At 35.2% G+C, this 19827-nt stretch overlaps 2 protein-coding genes across 3 annotated transcripts in view; both read right to left on the bottom strand.

Annotated features, from left to right (window-relative positions):
• LOC136034696 (uncharacterized) overlaps positions 1–4972 on the bottom strand; it is a 131002-nt gene extending 126030 nt beyond the window's left edge. For both annotated transcript variants that reach the window (XM_065716030.1, XM_065716031.1), the window contains exon 1: positions 4842–4972. In XM_065716030.1, the coding sequence (XP_065572102.1) occupies positions 4842–4875 (34 nt within the window). In that variant the 5' untranslated portion in view covers positions 4876–4972. The remainder of the gene's footprint in view (positions 1–4841) is intronic.
• A 9161-nt stretch (positions 4973–14133) lies between these two features.
• Positions 14134–19827, bottom strand: part of LOC136034697 (ankyrin repeat, SAM and basic leucine zipper domain-containing protein 1-like) — a 29147-nt gene continuing 23453 nt past the window's right edge. Inside the window, exon 3 of the mRNA XM_065716032.1 lies at positions 14134–15055. Coding sequence (XP_065572104.1) covers positions 14342–15055 — 714 coding nt within the window. The 3' untranslated portion in view covers positions 14134–14341. The remainder of the gene's footprint in view (positions 15056–19827) is intronic.

The raw sequence follows: 19827 nt of genomic DNA, 5'->3' as shown, positions 1-19827 counted from the left end.
GGTTTATTTACAGTATTTCTTGTGTTTCTTTTGTCTTTCATCAGCTTCACGGCAATCTTCCAAAATCTCTTCGAAAAACTCCTTTGCTTATTTCTGATTCAGCTTCGTTCTTCAAATAATATCTACATTCCACCTACCCCTACTATTCGATCAGATTGCAATCCCCTCATTGCTTGTCAACAGGTCTGGAATTCACTACCTTCTTCAGTACTTCCTCTGAGGAGTTGTTGTCCCCTGAGTTCTGTTCATGGTGTATGATTGTCTTCTCTGCGCTTTGACTCCCAGGCCTCAGGTGTGTTCTCATGTTCAGGTATGTTCTATTGTTCTCTTTTTTTGTAGTTTTGTACCACTTATATATATTGCTTATATTGTAGTTGTTATTTGTATTTTTTGTACCCCCCTTGTATCCCTGGCCATGGAGCCTTTCGAGGGGGAATAAGTGTACTGTAATTCCATTTTGAATTGTATTTGTATTGTATTGTATTGAATAATAATAATAAACTTCTTCTTCTTCTTCTAGGGTTAATTTAAAGCTGAAATTTCGGAAGGGTAACTACCTCCAGGGAATTTATGATGTTAGTTGACTCCAGAATGAAGATTTGAGAGAAAATTTCCAGGAACAGTTGAACAATAAACTTGAGAGTTAAAAATTTGACAATGTGAAGGACCATTCAAATATGAACAAAGGATGTGTGAAGTGGAGGTCATGGATAACATTGCCGAGGATCTGGAAGATGCATCTAGACAGCATAATAGTAAAATATAGTACTGGAAAAAACAATTGAAAAGAGGTGGATAAAATTAACTGGATAAATTTGAAGTTTTCTGGCATTACCAACAACACTTTAAGCAGCCTGGAGTACTGGTTCTGCCTGTCTACCAGTGAGTAAAGACAGGCATACTTAGCAGCCCCCACCCCTAGAGTGTAAGAGGGGACTCACCATGTGAGACCTATACCATTTTTAACCTGTAAATTATCTACATTGATCTATCCTTGGGTTAAAACCGCTGCTACTGTCGATGCTAGATGTTTTGTGCTGACTGCTTTATTTTCTTCAAATCTCAGAATCTCCTGCTTTGTTATTTGAAATTTGTTGCTAGTTTGTGGACCATAGCCTACCTTATACCACTACTTACTCTGTACCTTTTTTGTTGTTTATATCAAATAAGTAATGAAAAGTCAACTCAAGCCACCTCGTGAACAAAGGTCAGACAGCTCTCTCCAATTCTCTAGATGAGAATCTGTTTCAGAGCAAATACTCATGCTCAGTAACCACATGAATAGTATAAAAATCAAACACAAAATGCTAGCAGATTCAATGCAACCTGACAGCCTTAAATCTTCAATGAAAGGGTTACTTGATGACCTCATATTGGCTAAGATCTCTACCCAGGTAGATGAGGTAGTGACTAAAATGAAAGAGGAACAGGCATTCATACGACATGATGTCACTATTTTTTTCAGATAAGCTGGATGCAATGAAGCACTCAATCTAGATCTTAGTAATCTGGTGGATAAAACCCTTGAAAGCTATAATAAACGCACATTTTCTATTGATGGACTTTGTCTAAAGACAACAGAAAGGCACCACGGAAATCAAATGGAGAGGAAAAATTCTCCTGGACTTAGATTATTCTGATGATTTAAGCATCCTTGATGAAAGCCTGAGCAAAATGAATGAATTTTTAGAGGTTTTGCGAGTTCAGGGTGCTAGAATAAGTTTGAAAATTAATGTTAAGAAGACTAAGTCACTAAGGCTAGAAATAAGTGAAGATGAAAAGGTGATGTTGGGTAACGAAAGGATTGATCAGGTGGACAGCTTTACTTACCTTGGTAGCATTATTAGTAAAGACGGTGGGAGCAAACCACAACCCATAGTAACCAAAAGTTAAAAAACTCGTTTTGAAAAAAATCTACCTCATGAAAAAAAATTGTCATCTGACACTGACTCAGGATTTGAAAATCCCTGACTCAGGGATTCCAAGTCTGAAATTCCTTAAAAATGGCGTCAGATCAAAATTAAAAGTTTACCATTGGAATCAGCATAGTCGAAAACCTTATGGAAGGAAATTACAGTCCCCCTCCTTGAACAACAAGGAACATCACTTTTTTGCAGCGGTAGCATTGATCTGTCTCCATTTTTTTTTTTTTTTTTTTTTTTTTTTTTTTTTTTTTTTTTTTTTTTTTTTTTTTTTTTTTTTTTTAGTAGGTCTAGTGGGCTACCGCTAGAAATTTTAAATTTCGCCATCTGCAAGTGACATATGGCTCTAAATTTGCACTTTTTGTGCCTTTTCTGAAGGGGTGGGGCAAGCAGGCTACCAAAACATCGTAGACAGACAATTCTAAATGGCACTAAAAATGGCACTATTGGTAGCAAGTCTCAAGTGGAAAAGCTAGGGCTAGTGGTCATCCAAAACTTATTAGAGATATGTTTAATGGCTCATTTGAAAGCAATTGTTCATATTTACGTGCTTTATATCAGTTCCACCATCCGTAAGTGCCATATAGATCCAAAAACGGCAATTTGGTCCCACTTCTTAATTGAAAAAGCTTGGAAATATAAAATGGTACCATTTTAAATGTTATGGTCTAAAGTCCTTCATTGGGGATTTACAAAAGCCCCTCCCGTATACTCCCCTTCCCAGCCTCTTAGTAAGTCTCATTAGTCCGTTCGGAAAATTTACTATGAACTCTTTAACACGATCAGCCGACGTAGGGGATCGCGAAATAATTTTTAAAATATCGAATATCCTTAAGAGGATGATATTAATAGAAGAACAAATAATTGAATCTCAAAATTCCAAATGATTATTCCTCGACGTACCCCCTCCCCTCCTCCTATTGGCAAAAGTTGGGCTTGACCAAATATAGTTTAATGCTCTCACTCTTTATAATAGAAGCTTTCATTAACTCAATGTTTTACAATACTCAATTCAAAATGTATTTTCTGAATAAGATCCAATAACCATGCTTATGGTGATGACATAGCTCTCCATAGTCTTTGGGAAAAGGGCTGTAAGTTACACAGCTTTGTCCTACAAGAGCAAATAGATTGAATTCGATTATCAGCCACCGTAGTTCAGTTACAAGCGCGTTAGACTTTGAATCAGAATGGCAAGGGTTTAGTTTCTTAATCAGGCATTTTTATTTAAATCATTGTTTTATGCCTTATATGTGATTATTTTTCAACTAATTCACTATTTTGTCAATTTTTTTTGAATTGTAAAATGTTCCATACACTATTTTTGGAACAAATTACGCTGCGAGCCCCAATCCCTTGCCACTTAGGAGTTGGAGAAGTGTAGGCATATGGCCCTGGAACAACTCAAACTTGTATCTTCGAAGAAGGATTACTTAATGTTATATTTATTCATATTATTTCCTTGTTTTACTATTTAATAGACAGGATAAAACTATTTGTAATGTATATAGAGAAATCATAGCACTAAGAACCTGTTAGCATTTTTTTTTTCTGTGACATTTCTCTGGCTGTCAGGTTATTTTCCAACTTTTTCTTGTTTATTGCTATTCAGCACCTGTATGTCTAGTGTTTTTTTGGTGTTTATCAGGGGGGAGGGGGAGAAATTAGGTTTAGAAAACCTTAAAAATCTTCTTCACAAAAATAGTTACTCTTTGCTAACTGTCGTGGTTACCCACCTTCAAAAATCGTGTACGTCATTTTGTACAGCATGGATTTCTCGGCAATATTTGAAAAGCGATCAGAAATTAAATAATTTTTTTCAACTAAAATTGAGGAGCTTCATTAAAAACTAAAACGAATAAAAATTACTTCGTATATGAAGGTGCTGCCCCCCCCCCTTCGAAAAAAAATTAAAATATCATTGCAGTGTTACTTCTGCATTAAATTTAAATTAAAAAGGAACAAAGAGTAATTAAAAAAAAAGCTTTTCGTGGGAAGTAAACAGGTAAGTTGAAACGCAAACTGACCAAAATTTATTGCTTCACAATATATCTAACATATATCAATAAAGCTAGTACAAATGAACCAAATAATCATATTTCCCTATGTTTGTAGGATTATAGAAAACTAGCGCTTTGCAGAAAACACAAAACAATATAGGAGTTTTGGTACACTAAAAGTAAACTAATTAAGATCAATTTTTACAGTATACAAATAACAGCTGGTTTAAAACTATGAAAAGCTTTATAGATTAGTTTGTTGTTGTCAGGCTACGAACTCACTTTTAACTAATAAATCAACATTCCTTGTTTTTTTATACTTGGTTTCTGTGAATATAATTATTTGGTTTATTTGTACAAGCTTTATTGATGTATGTTAGATAGACTATGGAGCAATAATTTTTGTTCGTTTTAAGTTTCAACTTTGCTCTTTACTTCCCTCAAAAAACTTTCTTTTTTAAATTAATTCTTGTTTAACACAGCATAAAAGAGAATTACATGACATAGGACAGGAGCCTTAGAGTGATTTCAGAAACTTAGTAAAATCAGTTGATACGACAAACATGAAGTAGATAAGAATGCACTACTGGTTGATATAAAGATCTTGACCATTGTTTATTAGATTCTTGGTAAATGGTAATTTGGTAATTTAGCCAAAACAGGAAAAACACTCGGTTGTTCCAAAAGTAATCCCTGACACTTCCAAAAATAGAGCTTTACCCTAAAGTGCATACTTCAGCAACCCCTCCCACCCTGGAATGAGGAAGTCAAAAGACGAAAAAAATAGCAAACGAGGAAAACGCTTTGATATCCAAAAATACTGCGTTCATTTTATAGAAAACAAGAATAAAAAAGAAAATAAAAAAAAAACATTTCCTTCAGTTATTCAATCATTCTTGAAACGCTGAGAAGTACTCACAGAGAAAAACAATACCAATTGCCAGTAGTCCCATGGTTGGAAAGCTAGGGAACACTGTTCATCCAACTGATCTTTCTAAAGTGTATCAAAACTCTCAAAAGAAAAGAAAGGTCAGTAGTGTCATCCGGAAACTGACATCAACATTTTCTAGTTTTGGTAGATAACAAATTTAGCTGAATTGTCACAAAAACGAATTTGTTCGAATTTCTCTAAGCAAAATATTGACTACCTGTAGAGATAATACCGGAAAATAGACTTTTATCATAGTAAGCTTATTATTTTAAATGAAAACTGGTGCTATTTGAGCATACCTCATAATTACTGAATCAAAGATAATAGAATAAATTGGGTATGTTTGGAGAAAATGAAAAAGCATCACAAGAACATAGGGACCATACCAAAATTTCAATGTTGCTATTAACTTTTAGTTGATTTTTTCTCTTATTTAATTACATCATTAAATTCAAAACCTCTGGCTAACCTGGAGCTAAGGTTCAAACCCATATTTAAAAAACAGTTAGTCTTCAACTAACTGTTGAAGCAAAATTTCGTGTCTCTCCCAAATACAGCAAAATGAGCAATGTTGTTCTCGAAGCCATGATACAAAAAAGTGAAACTTTGGCATAAGGAAGGGGGGAGCTAGGACTGGATATTCTTCTTATGTTTAGCATAATCTCAAACATCATACTAAAAATGAATAACGTAAAGCACTTATTAAACAAGAGCTAGGAGCTCATATGGCACTTGTGACGAGGTCGGAAGAGCTAAGAGCCAATAGCTCATATGGCATGAGCTCTAGCAAAATTCTAAAAATCAATAGATTGATTTAAAAGGAAAATCCAAGGCTTAATGCCAGTCGGAATTTAAAATAAGAACTCTGAGACACTCCCTCAAACAGAGCGGAATCAGAAATCCCTCAAACAGAGCGGATCCAGTCAGGTTACATCAATCACGTATCTACGATATATGCTTATTCTACGCACCAAGTTTCATCCTGATCTCTCCACTCTTAAGTGTTTCGCAAGATTTCCGGTTTCCCCCTCCAACTCCCCCCAATATTACCAGACCTGATCTGTACTTAAAATAAGAGGTCTGAGACTTGAGCTCCTTCTAAATATCAAATTTCATTAAGATCCGGTAACCCGTTCTTAAGTTAAAAATACTTCCATTTTTTCCTAATTAACAAACCCCCCCTTCCAAACTCTCCCAAAGAGAGCGGATTCAGTCCGGTTATGTTAATCACGTATCTAGGAATTGTGCTTATTCTTCCCACCAAGTTTCATCTCGATCTCTCCACTTAGAGTTTTCCAAGATTTCCCGTTTCCCCCTCCAACTCCCCCAATATCACCAGATACGGTCGGGATTTAAAATAAGAGCTCTGAGACACGAGGTCCTTCTAAATATCAAATTTCATTAAGGTCCGATCATCCATTCGTAAGTTAAAAATACCTCATTTTTTTTCAATTTTTCCTCTCCCTCCAGCCCCCCAGATGGTCGAATTGGAGAAACGACTGCTATCAAGTCAATTTGTGCAGGTCCCTGATACGCCTACCAATTTTCATCGTCCTAGCACGTCCAGAAGCACCGAACTCGCCAAAGATCTGGAAATCCCCCCAACTCCTCCAAAGAAAGCGGACCCGTTATAGTTATGTCAATCACGTATCTAGAACTTGTACTTATTCTTCCCATCAAGTTTCACCCCAATCTCTCCACTCTAAACGTTTTCCAAGATTTCCGGTTTCCAAGATTTTCTGTTTCACTCCTCCAACCCTCTATGTCCCTGGATCCGATTTAAACTAAAATGAAGTATCTGAGACATAAAAGCTTTCTATATATCAATTTTCATTAAGATCCAACCACCCATTCGTAAGAAAAAGATACCTCAATTTTCATGTTTTCCAAGATTTTCCGGTCTCCCCCTCCAACTCCCCCCAATGTAACCAGATCTGGTAAATATTTCAAATCAGAGCTCTGAAGCACAAGATCCTTCTAAATATCAAATTGCATTAAGATCTGATCACCCGTTCGTAAGTTACAAATACCTTATTTTTCTAATTTTTCCTAATCCCCCCCTTAACTCCCCCAAAGAGAGCGGATCTGGTCCGGTTATGTCAGTAACGTATCTCGAAGTTGTGCTTATTCTTCCCACCAAGTTCCACCCTGATCTCTCCACCCTAAGCGTTTTCCAAGATTTCCGCCCCCCCCCCAATGACACTGGATCCGATCGGAAATTAAAATAAGACATCTGAGTTACGAGGTCCTTCTAAATATGAAGTTTCATTAAGATCTGATCACTCCTTCGTAAGTTAAAAATACAAACACCAAAAACAAGAAGAACAATAGGAAATTTCTCAAGACAATGGGAAACAAATTGGAATGAACATTTCGGCCCTATTTCCAAGGGCCGTCCTCAGCAATACAAAAATATATAAGAAAAAACAACTTACAACAGGATAAAATCAATAAAACTAAATGAAAAGTTTTTCAAAAAAGTTCCAGCATCCTTACCTCAGCGAAGTTCAAACAGGACAGCCCTGGTTGAAGTTATATTCAGCGTATCAGAGTCCTATTATAGTTTTCGAGATTCTATCTAAAAAAATGGGGAATTACGTAATTTTTGCCAAAACAAAGATCACGGATGCATATTTTCCCCCGAGGGTGATCGTATCGAACCAATGGTCCTAGAAGACCAGGAGAGTCCTCATTTGTATAGAAATTGAAGTTCCAGTACCCTTTTTTAAGAGAACAAATAGATTGGAGGGAAATTACCTAACCCCTTTTTCGCCCAAAGACATCCGATCAAAATCTTGAGACAGCTATTTGGTTCAGCATAGTTAAAAGGTCCTATAACTATGGCACTGGGGATAAAATGACCACTTACAGCCCTTGAGAAAAAGGCTGTAAGTTATGCAATTTGCCCACTGTCAAACAGTTCGTGGTAACGAACTGTAGAAAGGAGGGACCCGGCTAGATAGTAAACGAAACTCTAAAAAACGGAATTTTAATGCTAAAATATACATCAAAAGAATCGGATTTTCATGCTGATTTTAAATATATAAGCTTCATCAAATTTAGTCTTTGTAATCAAAAGTTACGAGCCTGAGAAAATTTGCCTTATTTTGGAAAATAGGGGGAAACACCCCCTAAAAGTCAAAGAATATTAACGAAAATCAAACCATCGCATTCGGCGTATCAGAGAACTCTATAGCAAAAATTTCAAGCTCCTACCTACAAAAATGTCGAATTTCGTATTTTTTGCCAGAAGACAAATCACGGGTGCGTGTTTATTTGTTTGTTTGTTGTTTTTTTCCAGGGGTCATCGTATCGACCAAGTGGTCCTAGAATGTCGCAAGAGGGCTCATTCTAACGGAAATGAAAAGTTCTAGTGCCCTTTTTAAGTGACCAAAAAGATTGGAGGGCACGTAGGCCCCCTCCCACGCTCATTTTTTCTCCGAAGTCAACGGATCAAAATTTTGAGATTGCCATTTTGTTCCGCATAGTCAAAAACCATAATAAATATGTCTTTGGGAATGACTTACTCCCCCACAGTCCCTGGGCGAGGGGCTAAAAGTTACAAACTTCGACCAGTGTTTACATATAATAATGGTTATTGGAAAGTGTACAGATGTTTTCAGGGGATTTTTTTTTTTGGTTTTGGTGGTGGGGAGGAGGGGAGGAGGCTATGTGGGAGGATCTTCCTTGGAGAAATATGTCATGGGAGAACAGAAATTCATTGAAAAGGGCGCAGGATTTTCTAAAATTACTATAAAAAAAACAATGAAAAAATAAACATGGAAAAGTTTTTTCAATTGAAAGTAAGGAGTAGCATTGAAACTTAAAACGAATAGAGATTATTACACATATGAGGGGTTCTAAAAATACTTTAGCATAAAGAGCGAGGTATTTGAAGGAGATAAATACCTTGCTCTTTATGCTAAAGTATTTTTAGTAATTTCAACAATTTATTCTACGGCCTTAGTGATTCAGGGGTAATTCTTAAAGAATTGGGACAAAACTTACGATTTAGTGTAAAGAGCGAGGTATTAACGAGGGTACAAACCCCCTCATATACATAATAAAAATTTAAGAATATAAAAGTTTGGTACGTAAGTTAATTCTTAAGTTACGTATATTTTTTACTTAAAAAACATTCCTTAAAAATTAAAATTTATAGTTGCCTTTTTATGTAACCGAAAAATTGGAGGGCAACTAGGCCTCCTTCCCCACCCCTTGTTTCTCAAAATCGTCTGATCAAAACTAAGAGAAAGCCATTTAGCCAAAAAAGGAATTAATATGCAAATTTCATTTTAATAATTTATATGTGGAGAGCCAAAATCAAACATGCATTAATTCAAAAACGTTCAAAAATTACATTAAAAAAAACTAGTTTTTTTTAACTGAAAGTAAGGAGCGACATTAAAACTTAAAACGAACAGAAATTACTCCGTATTTGAAATGGGTTGTCCCCTCCGCAATCCCTCGCTCTTTACGCTAAAGCTTTTAATTGTTTTAAAAAGCAGAATTGTGGCAAAGAGTCAAACTTTAGCGTAAAGAGCGAGGGATTGCGAGAAAAAACATTAAAAGTTAAAAGGAAAAGAAATCGTCAATTATTTTAGGAGGGCTGCCACCTCCTCAATTCTTCCCTCTTCATGCTTGAAATTTTGTCACACTTCTTGAGGAATGACTCCCGAAACACATGGGCTGCTGGACTCAAATTACAAATGTTTTAAAGAACTATTAATTTAAAGACCTTTTTCCACAAAACAAGTTTTTCAAAGAAAAGTAAAAAAGGTCCATTACACAGAAAATGAGCACAAATAAAGTCAAATAATCTTCCAAACATAAAACTACCAGAAATCACCATCAATAGATGCATGAAAACCCAAAACGAACGGAGACTACAGAAGTAACATGAGAAGGGTTGACCACCCCATGCCTTCTCAAGACTAGAACATAATTTGCATTTTACTGAAAACGAAATAAACTTTAAATGTTCTCACTTTTTTACTTTAATAAATAAAAAATTATCAAAATTTTAAGGAATAAATATCAGAATATGTATATTAAACTGACAATCTACGGTCATTTGTTTTTGGTTCTTTCGGTCATTCGGTTTCATTTCGCCTCATTTGTTTGATTGGTCATTTGTTTTTTATTCTTTCGATCATTTAACTTTATTTCTCCTAATTTTTATTTAATGGAGCTCTTTAATTTTCTTTGAAAAACTTGTTTTATGGAAAAAGTTTTTTTTAAATTAATTTCTGTTCGTTTTTATTTTCATAGTCTTTTTCATCGATTTTTTTTCGTTTTTTTCTATAAGATTTTTATAAGATTTTCTATAAGATTATAATATTATCCATAGTTTGGCTTACTATTTGTATGTTGGACAAACCTTTTCAACAATTATTAATCCTAACACAAATACTACTGTTTAATTTAAATTTCCACCTCCTCAAGTTGTCTTGAAAAATAAAACTTAATGCCACTCCCAAAAAATTATATCTAACCTTTTTGACATCCTGGATGCACTTACATTGTTTTGGTTTACTTAAGTTGTATAAGCAGAAGTAGTAATAGTAGTAGCCCTATCTCAACTGAATACCCAAGTCGTCCTCAATATATTGCTGAGGTGTCTTATTGGCAACCATTCGCACAGTGCCTTTTTATTTAGTTTTAAAACGTAACGGGCAAGTTGCATAACTGTGTAGGGTTGATATACCCAATATTCCTAGATACATAGTTAATGGACCTAGAGACATAAGGCTGCTTGCCTTCCAATCAATTTTGACTCTTAAAAAGGGAACTAGAACTGCTAATTTCCAGTTAAAGTTGCTCCTTTAATAGATTCAATGATATCGGTAGCTACTATAGAGTGGCGCTGCCTATGATATTACTTATATACCCTTTTGGGTGGCCTTCTCGGTGGTTCAAAATCAATGACAACTTGCCCTTAAAGATGAAAATATAATAGTTCAAAATAGGGATGAAACCTTTTAATCGACAGTGAATCTCTTCCAGTTCCAGCTTAATATAATCGATTGTCAGGGTGGACGAAGAAAAGATTGATGACGATCACCTTATTCTTAGCTGTAATTTTTCCTGTTAGCTATCTGGCAAAACACTTTCGGCTCAGCCGATAGTGGTATACGAAGTTGAACTAAGTCGCTTGTTCCTGATAGTTTCCTTTGTGGCCGTGTAACGTCTATTCAAAAGCGAGGTAAGGACCCCACGTCATGTGTAAATCATCGTCCCATTACAGTATCGTGTTTTTTAAGTAAGTTGCTTGAACATTTGTTACTACCAGAAATTGAGTCGAATTTTGATTTTACGCCTTTTCAATTTGGTTTTCGGAAAAGTTTCGGTTGCTCCCATGCACACCATGTTTTAAGCCGACTCATGAAAGATGCCGTAAAAACTAAAATGTCTTTATACTGTCTTAATGTTGATATTTCTGGAGCTTTCGACAATATTCTGCACTCTCAGGCTCTATTTTCCCTTGCGTCTTAAGGTGTTAATCCTTTCGTACTAAGTTTACAGTATTCTTGGTATTTAAAGTCTAAAATTCAAGTTACCTGGAATGGCCAAATATCTGACCCGGTAAAAATTAATAAGGGAGTTCGGCAAGGGGCCGTATTATCTCCTAGTATATTTAAATGCGTGCTTGCATTGTGCCTGCGTCCCCTTAGAAGTTCTGTTTTTCATGGTAATATTGGTTTGTCTTCTAATGCATATGCAGATGACGTTCTTCTTGTTGCTCAGACTCGCCGTGGATTGCTTCCTAATTTTACTATATTAGCCAATGGACTATCTAAGATTGGACTGTCAGTTAATGCGTCTAAATGCGAGTTTATTTGTTTTAATAGCCCTTATGCGGTCGCTCCATTCGTTCCTGGGACTGCAGTTCTACCATGTTCTTCTTTAGTTAGTTGGCTTGGTCTGTGTTTCGGCCCAACACTTTCCACTACCTGTTCATCCCTAGTGAATCAAGCCGTGAAAAACCTACGTCGCTTACGGGAAAATATCCCCAAACAAAATCCGTTACAACCGCAACGATTTGTGCATGATTTACAACGCTTATTGCGCCCCTGTGCTTTTATTTTTATCAGGCATGGCTCATCTGTTTCGTAAGAAAGATCGACATACTCTACGTACAGCTTATTTCAGATATTGCAAAGTCCTCCTCCAGCTTCCTAGATGGCACTGAAACAAAAAAATAATTTGCTCGATTTGGTTTAATTGATGTGCCTTCTCGGATTCGGTCTTCCAGTGATGATTTATGTAAAAAAGACAATCAACTTTATTCACGTTTATGACCCTCTGCAGCCTTTTTTCCATATTGATACTACTTAATTGGTCCATGTTGTCTTTTGTTAGTTTGAATTTTTTTCTTCGCCGTTTATCGTTTTTGTTTTCGTTTATTTATAATACTCCGTACTCGTGTGTTTTCTATACTTTTACGGGTAATAAAGTTCATTCATTTATAGGTAAACAATCTCCTCATTCCATAACATACAGATGTACGTGCGTGACACCCCACGTGTAAGCTATCCCCAGTTACAACAACAGATTCCCCACTTGACCAGTGGACCCTGACCTCTAACATGTCATGTGAAAATACGTCATCTTCAACATTGGTAAACAATCTCCTATTACGTAATAGACAAAGAAATCTTGAAAGAACATCTTGAAGAAAAATGACTTTAAAAACGTGAAATGTCTTGAAAAACGTCTTGAAGAAGAAAAGGAAAATCCTTTGTTTTCAGACAGCAAAAGGCTATGTGTGTGTGAAGCATGAAAATATTGAATTATGGTCAATTTGAACCATGTCCTCACTTGAGGGGACCCCTGAAGGTCTTTTCCTGGCCCTCGCGGGTTTTTGAACCTTTACATAACTGTGATGTAATGTCTACGTTTGCACACTGATTTGATGAGGCTCTGATCTCTATAACAACATCTATGACTTAAGAATCAAAGAGAACATGATTTGGCAGGGTTTTGAAGGTTCTTCCTGGCCCTTGCGGGTTTTTTAAACAATCAAAGAAACTAATACATAACGCGTACGTTTGCATTTTGACTAGCGCCCCCTGAACTCTAACAAGTCCTGTTACGTAACATCCTGTCTTTAAAAGCCTTTCTATGCGCTTTTTACACATTGTGCTTTTAAAAACCTTCCCATGTGAGTCTTTAAAAACCTTCCTATTTGTGTATTTAGAAACCTTCCTATGGCTGCCATTCAAACTTTCCTATGGCTGCCTTTAAAAACTTCCTATGGCTGCCTCTAAAAGCATTCGTATTACATAACAAAATACCTGCATTTCTTAGTAAACAATCCCTATTACATAGCAACCAGAAGTAAAGAAAACCCTATTACGCAACGCATATGTACTATATCGTTACAGGTGCACTATGGTATTGCGTAAGACATAGATGCGCATAATAAAGGGGTTAGTAGCTCCAATTGTATACCCCTTATGTGTGTCATGGAAAGCAGAGGGCCGTCATTACTGTCAAAAACCCCTCAAAATTACAAGATAATGAATAGCACGACATCCAGGGCTATTAGAACAGGGCTTGGTTCAGTTATGAAACTGAGCAGCCTGTGCTGGGTGTGGAGGTTGGGGGAAGTGGGGGGAATGTACTGCAGCATTAGCATAGAATCTGGCTAAAAAAGCCGAGTATATACGACATTCACCTTCACACACCCGAAAGCTTGCCACGCTATACTACTGTCGCCTGCAGCAACTCATTGCTGACAATTTTAGTACAAGTCAAGCACCAGCATTAACATTTAAGATTGTATAATGTGTGTTTATTGTTTATAATGTATTGCGTAATATTTTTAAATTCACCAAGTATCCTGCTTGTTAAATAGTTACTTTTTTTCACTACCGCTTGAATAACCTCTGCTTAAATAGCACCCTTTCTTACACCTCCCCAATAAAAATATACAGTAGCTATGCCCCTGCTCTTACTAGCAATAAAAATCAGCCAACATTGCTATTAATATATACAAAAACTATGTTAAGCAAAAAAAGGATAGAAATAGAGTAAACTAAAAGTTTCCAAAGGCTTAAAATAGTTCTCAAATAACAGAGCCGATGATGTGCTCATTAAATAAAAATCAATAAACTTTAAAAAGCAGTTGATTATTGCATAAATCAATAATCATCTTAAGGAAGATATTTGAGCGTTATTTAAAAAAATAGCAAAAAAACAGGTGGTTCGTATTAAATTTCAATTTCTAGTTTCTTTGTGCACGCCCCAACTTTTCAAAATCAAGTCAACAAATTCAAACAGTTCAAATAATCCCTTTATTAGTTCGTTTTCAATACAAAATAAGGGAAAACAAACATAGAAGTCTAATTCCCTTTAGGACATTTATTAAACTTCTAACAAAGATTAGCACTATTTCTTATGGGCATATGTTTAGGCCATACTATTTCTTTTCGTGTTTTTTAACAAGAAAGAAATAGAAAATTTGGAAAGCATAATTTTTTTTATTACCTGTTTCTCCATAGGTACATAAACACCAAAATAGTACCAACTAAAACACAACTTCGAATATGTTTCTTCTTTGTTCTAACAGTGTTGTTAGCAGTAACAGTGTCGACCACTTTTCCGTCTATTCCATCCCTTAGATCGTCTAAATCTTTCACTGCTGATTCTATTTGACCCTTCAAGTTGACGACTGTCTTGTAGGCATTTTTTAGTCCGGATTTTAAGCCGTTAATATCTCCAGCTTCTTTACCAAGTTCTAGAAGTTGTGCATTTTTTTGCAATTTACCCCTTAGATACCCAACACTCGCCTCCATGTATTGCGTGTGCTTTGCAATATTCTCAATCAAAGAAATTGCATCAGGGCAAGTAATATATTTCTGTAAGTGGAGAGCTGGTAGACTAGATGTTTCCCATTCACGTGTATGGATTTGCTTTATAGCATCGATAATTTTCAATCGTTCTCCAACTTTTAAAATCTCCAGACGATCAAGGTCATTCTCATCAATCTTTAGAAATGTCGCAAAATCAATCGAATGGTCATCAAATACAGGCATAAGGTGGGATAGTTCAAGAGCATTCAGGATTATGTCTAATTCCCCAAATGAATGTCTTTTAGAGGCAGTGTGCAGTTTTGTCAGATTCTCGGACTGTGGACTACATCTACCATTTATAGTTGTCTTTCTCTGACGGTGACGACTTTCAACCATATTGGCAATCTGTAATAATCAAAATCAAGGTGAGTTTCATTGAACAGTTCCGCAGTACTGTAAGTAAGGAGCTACCGGTGGTAAAAATAACCGAAACTCTAAAAAACAAGCTTTTGTTTTTTAAATGTTGGTGATTTTGTTTTGGTTCTTGAAAAAGAAACAAAAAACAGGAAAATGCCACAGTGTTAGTGATATCATTGCAAAACTTGCAGAAGAACAACAAGTAAAAGTTTCAAAAGAATTACTCCAGTCTTGAAGTTTGTCACTTCTAATGCTTCCTACAGGTATAGTTTCACTAATATCACAGCTCTCTTGCCAAATCCTGAGCCTTCAGGACAGACTGTAAGACAAGCAGGACACTTTGATTCCTCTTGATCTCTTAGAATTTGATATACTGTAAACACATGAACAATGCTTTTCTTAATCCTTGTTTTGAACGTTAGTATTTCTTTCTATTTTTTTTTTTTTTTAGTTTCATCTCATTATCTTAATTAAATAGCTTAGGTTTGTATCAAGAGGACATATTCAGATCTGTCCCAAGTATGATTACCACTTGTCCCATCTATAGAGCCCCATTCCATGCTTGGGATAAAATGGGGGGTTGTGTCCAATTTTTAAACCTTGGGGATAAGTTTCTTAGTTAATACAAAAGATGCTGAGATACTTTCGTTACCACACCGTAAAGCATGAGGGAATTGGAGGCAAAAAAAATTGTTCCAAGTACAGGTGCTCTTCCCTACTGCCACTGCTACTACAATTACCTCAACAACTACTTCTATAATAAATAATACTAACGCTAAGAGTAATAAGATGAAAACCTCAGGAAGTATTGAAGGCGAAGTTGAGCTAAATTAAACACACTATGTACATACAAATTATCAAAAAGGGCATATGAACAATATTATGGCAATGGCTAATTGTATTACGTTGAAACTTCCAGGTTTTGATGAGGGGGATGTTCAAAAGACCAAAGGCAATGAGTTAATACTACTACTACCACTAGTACTATTGTTAACAATACTACTAGTCCTAGAACTACTACTGCTAGCACTCCAACTACTCCTACAAAGATTCCTATTTAAACTATGGCTAAAGGTTCGAAGGGGAAATTTCCAGGGAACATTGAGGGGGGAATTTGAACTTAACCACAACACGCCGTCTGCACGCAGGTTGACAAATGGGCGAAATCATCAATGTATTAGGAAGGATTTAGTATGTGAAGCTGAAACTTGCAGGACTTGTTGAACCAGCCAAAAGACAATATTTGCATCCTGCTACTACTACTTCTGCTATTACTTCTACACGTAACTAATTTCAGTGTCTTAGATGAAAATGTTGGCAAACTGAATGATTTCTTCAATGTTTAGAGAGTTAAGGACTCAAGAATGGGTTTTAAAATTGATGTTAAGACTAAGTCATTTAGACTGGGCATAACAGAAGGTGAAGAGGTGATTGTGTAATGAAAAGACTGATCAAGTGGATGGTTTCACTTGCATAGGTAGTATTATTAATAAACAAGGTGGATTCAGTAAAGATGTTAAAAGTAAAATAGCAACAATATTTGAAAGAATAAGTTCGTCAACTAAGATTAGAATATTGGAAGTTACAGTAATGACAGTGGTCACCTATCTTTCTGAAACGTGGGTGCGCTTCAGGCGACAGAGGAAGAATAGCTAAATGTTTTCAAGAGGAAGAGGAACTGTCTACAGATAGTTTTCGGTACCCGTTCGGCTGACTGCGTGTCAAAAACAAGAGGTGCAAAAAATTGGGTTTTATCCCATTCTCTGTGGCTATACTAAGACATGTTACATAGATAAAGGATGACAGATTGCCAAAGATTGTCTTACCAACTATCTATCTTGGGGCAAACAAAGAAAAGGTTATCCCCTAATATGGAGGGAAGATATCATAAGGAAGTATTTAGACGAAATCGAACCTTCTTGGAGAGGGTGAAGAATTTAACTTGGAATCGATTTAAAACAATTTTAATATTTTGTATTTGTTACTGAAAAAGTGGTCAAGTATTGTTCTGAAACTTGTGCGCTTCAAAAAACGGGGGGGGGGGGATTCGCTCAATGTTTTCCAGAGGAACTGTCAACCGGTTCTTTTGGATACCCGTCAAACTGACCATATTTCAAACAGTAAGCTGTACGTAAAATAGTGGGTATTATCACGCTTTCTAGTGCTATATTGAGAGAAAGGTTGAGATGGCTAAGACACAATCAGAGGATAAAGGACGACAGAGTGCCCAAGATCCTCCTTTTTGGCTAGCCATCTAGGGACAAACGGAAAGCAGGCCGTCCTTGAATAGGGAGGAGGGAGGTTGTAAGGGAGAATTTAATGGAAATTTGGGCTTCTTAAGAGGATATAAAGAGGGAGGTTTTGAAAAGATTGGGATGGGGAAGCAACGTGCGTAGCTATGTTGGCCTCGGATGACTTGGTGTTGAGGTGAGTTGTTAGTAGTCTATTATTATTTCATCTTATACCAATTCAAAAACGAATGTATTCAAGCCGAAGTAGCTGAGTTGGTAAAGCGTTATGTTTCAGGTTCTAGGTCCGAGAGGTTCCAGGTTCGAACCTTGGCTTTAGCATTAATACAAAAGAAGAAGAAAAACTAAAAAAGGTAAAAACTACAAAAAAAACTAAAAGAAAAAACTAAAAAAGGTAAAAACTACAAAAAAACTAAAAAGAAAATACTAAAAAACTAAAAAAGCTAAAACACTAAAAAAAAAACTTAAAAAAGGGTAAAAAACTAAAAACTAAAAAAGAAAAAATTTTTAAAAAGGTAAAAACTACAAAAAAAACTAAAAAGAAAAAAACTAAAAACTAAAAAAAAACTAAAAACTGGAAAAGAAAACAAAACTAAAAAAAGGAAAAAAACTGTAAAATAAAGGAGAAAAAGAAAACTAAAAAAGAAAAAAATTTTTAAAAAGGTAAAAACTACAAAAAAAACTAAAAAGAAAAAAAAAACTAAAAACTAAAAAAAAACTGGAAAAGAAAACAAAACTAAAAAAAAGGAAAAAAACTGTAAAATAAAGGAGAAAAAGAAAACTAAAAAAAAAATAAAAATAAAAAAAACTAAAAAGGGTAAAAACTACAAAAAAAACTAAAAAAAAAAGAAAACAAAACTAAAAAAGCTAAAAAAAAGGTAAAAACCAAAAAAAAAAACTAAAAAAAGGAAAAAAAATATTTCGAAAAAAACTAAAAACTAATAAAAAACTAAAAAAACTAAAAACTGAAAAAGAAAAAAAACTGAAAAAAATAAAAATAAAAATAAAAAAAGCTAGAAAAGGTAAATGTATTCAAGCCGAAGTAGCTGAGTTGGTAAAGCGTTATGTTCCAGGTTCTAGGTTCGAACCTTGGCTTTAGCATTAATAAAAAAGAAGAAAAAAAACTAAAAAAAGTAAAAACTACAAAAAAACTAAAAAGAAAATACTAAAAAAACTAAAGAAGCTAAAAACTAAAACAAGATAAAAAATTAAAAACTAAAAAAGAAAATTATTTTCAATTTGTTTGGTTCGTTTCACCTCGGCTTGTCTTTCGTCATTAAAAAATACAGGTTGCCGAAAATTTATATATATATATATATATATATATATATATATATATATATATATATATATATATATATATATATATATATATATATATATATATATATATATATATCAGACGATTTGAGCCGTTTCCTGATGGCATGGCGTCACCTCTTCTTGATGTTATAATGTCACCACAAGTTCGTTACAACCACACTGGGAAAAATACAAAATTTCCTTAAAAACCCGACCTATTTAGATTGTTCTTGTGACCTGAAATGCTCTAGTTGTCGTTTTCGCATATCTTCTAACAACCCGTGTCTTTGGTCTTCATTTAGATTTTTTTGACTCGCTTAGATTCTCGGTGTAGCTTGTCTTCAAACCATGTGTATCTTTGCTCTTCCTTTTCATTTCTGACACGCTCTAATTTTCGCGTATCTTCTAACCGCCCGCTTCTTTGCTCTTCATTTTCATTTTTGACATATTTTGATACTCGCTGTTGCATATCTACGCATTTGTCTTTCTTCTTTATTTTGGATTTTGATTGCTTGAGACAATTTAGCAATGCCCTTCGATTTAACTGCCCGTATTGGTCTTGTCTCATTTGGTGGTCATTGTTGCTGATTTTCACCAATTGTGAATTTAATTTGTTCAGGCTATTCTCTCGGTATTATCGCGTTTGATAGTTCAGGTGGTTCCAAATATTATCATTTGTAATAATCGCAAAATTTTTCTTTTTGAGCCTTATTACCGACATTATGTAACTGGATACGTTCAAACCTGTAAGCTCAATCACGTAGCGAGTTGATCCTAACAAACAGCTCGTGGTTACGAACTGTAGCAAGGAGCGACCCGACTCAATAGTAACCGGAACACTAAAAAACTTAATTTTGATACCAATAGCCACATAAAAAGAATCGCATTTTAATGCTGATTTTAAATATATAAGTTTCATCAAGTTTAGTCTTACCCATCAAAGGTTACGAGCCTGAGAAAATGTGTCTTATTTTAGAAAATAGGGGAAACACCCCTTAAAAGTCATAGAATCTTAACAAATCACACCATCAGATTCAGCGTATCAGAGAACACTACTGCAGAAGTTTCAAGCTCCTATCTACAAAAATATGGAATTTTGTATTTTTTGCCACAAGACGGATCACGGATGTGTGTTTGTTTGTTTTCGGGGTGATCGTATCGAGCCAGTGGTCCTAGAATGTCGCAAGAGGGCTCATTATAACGGGAATT

The sequence above is a fragment of the Artemia franciscana genome, chromosome 13, assembly GCF_032884065.1.
Source record: "Artemia franciscana chromosome 13, ASM3288406v1, whole genome shotgun sequence".
Taxonomy (NCBI): Eukaryota; Metazoa; Arthropoda; class Branchiopoda; order Anostraca; family Artemiidae; genus Artemia; species Artemia franciscana.
The sequence above is the reverse complement of the archived record's forward strand: the minus strand, read 5'-3'. Positions and strand labels throughout refer to the sequence as shown.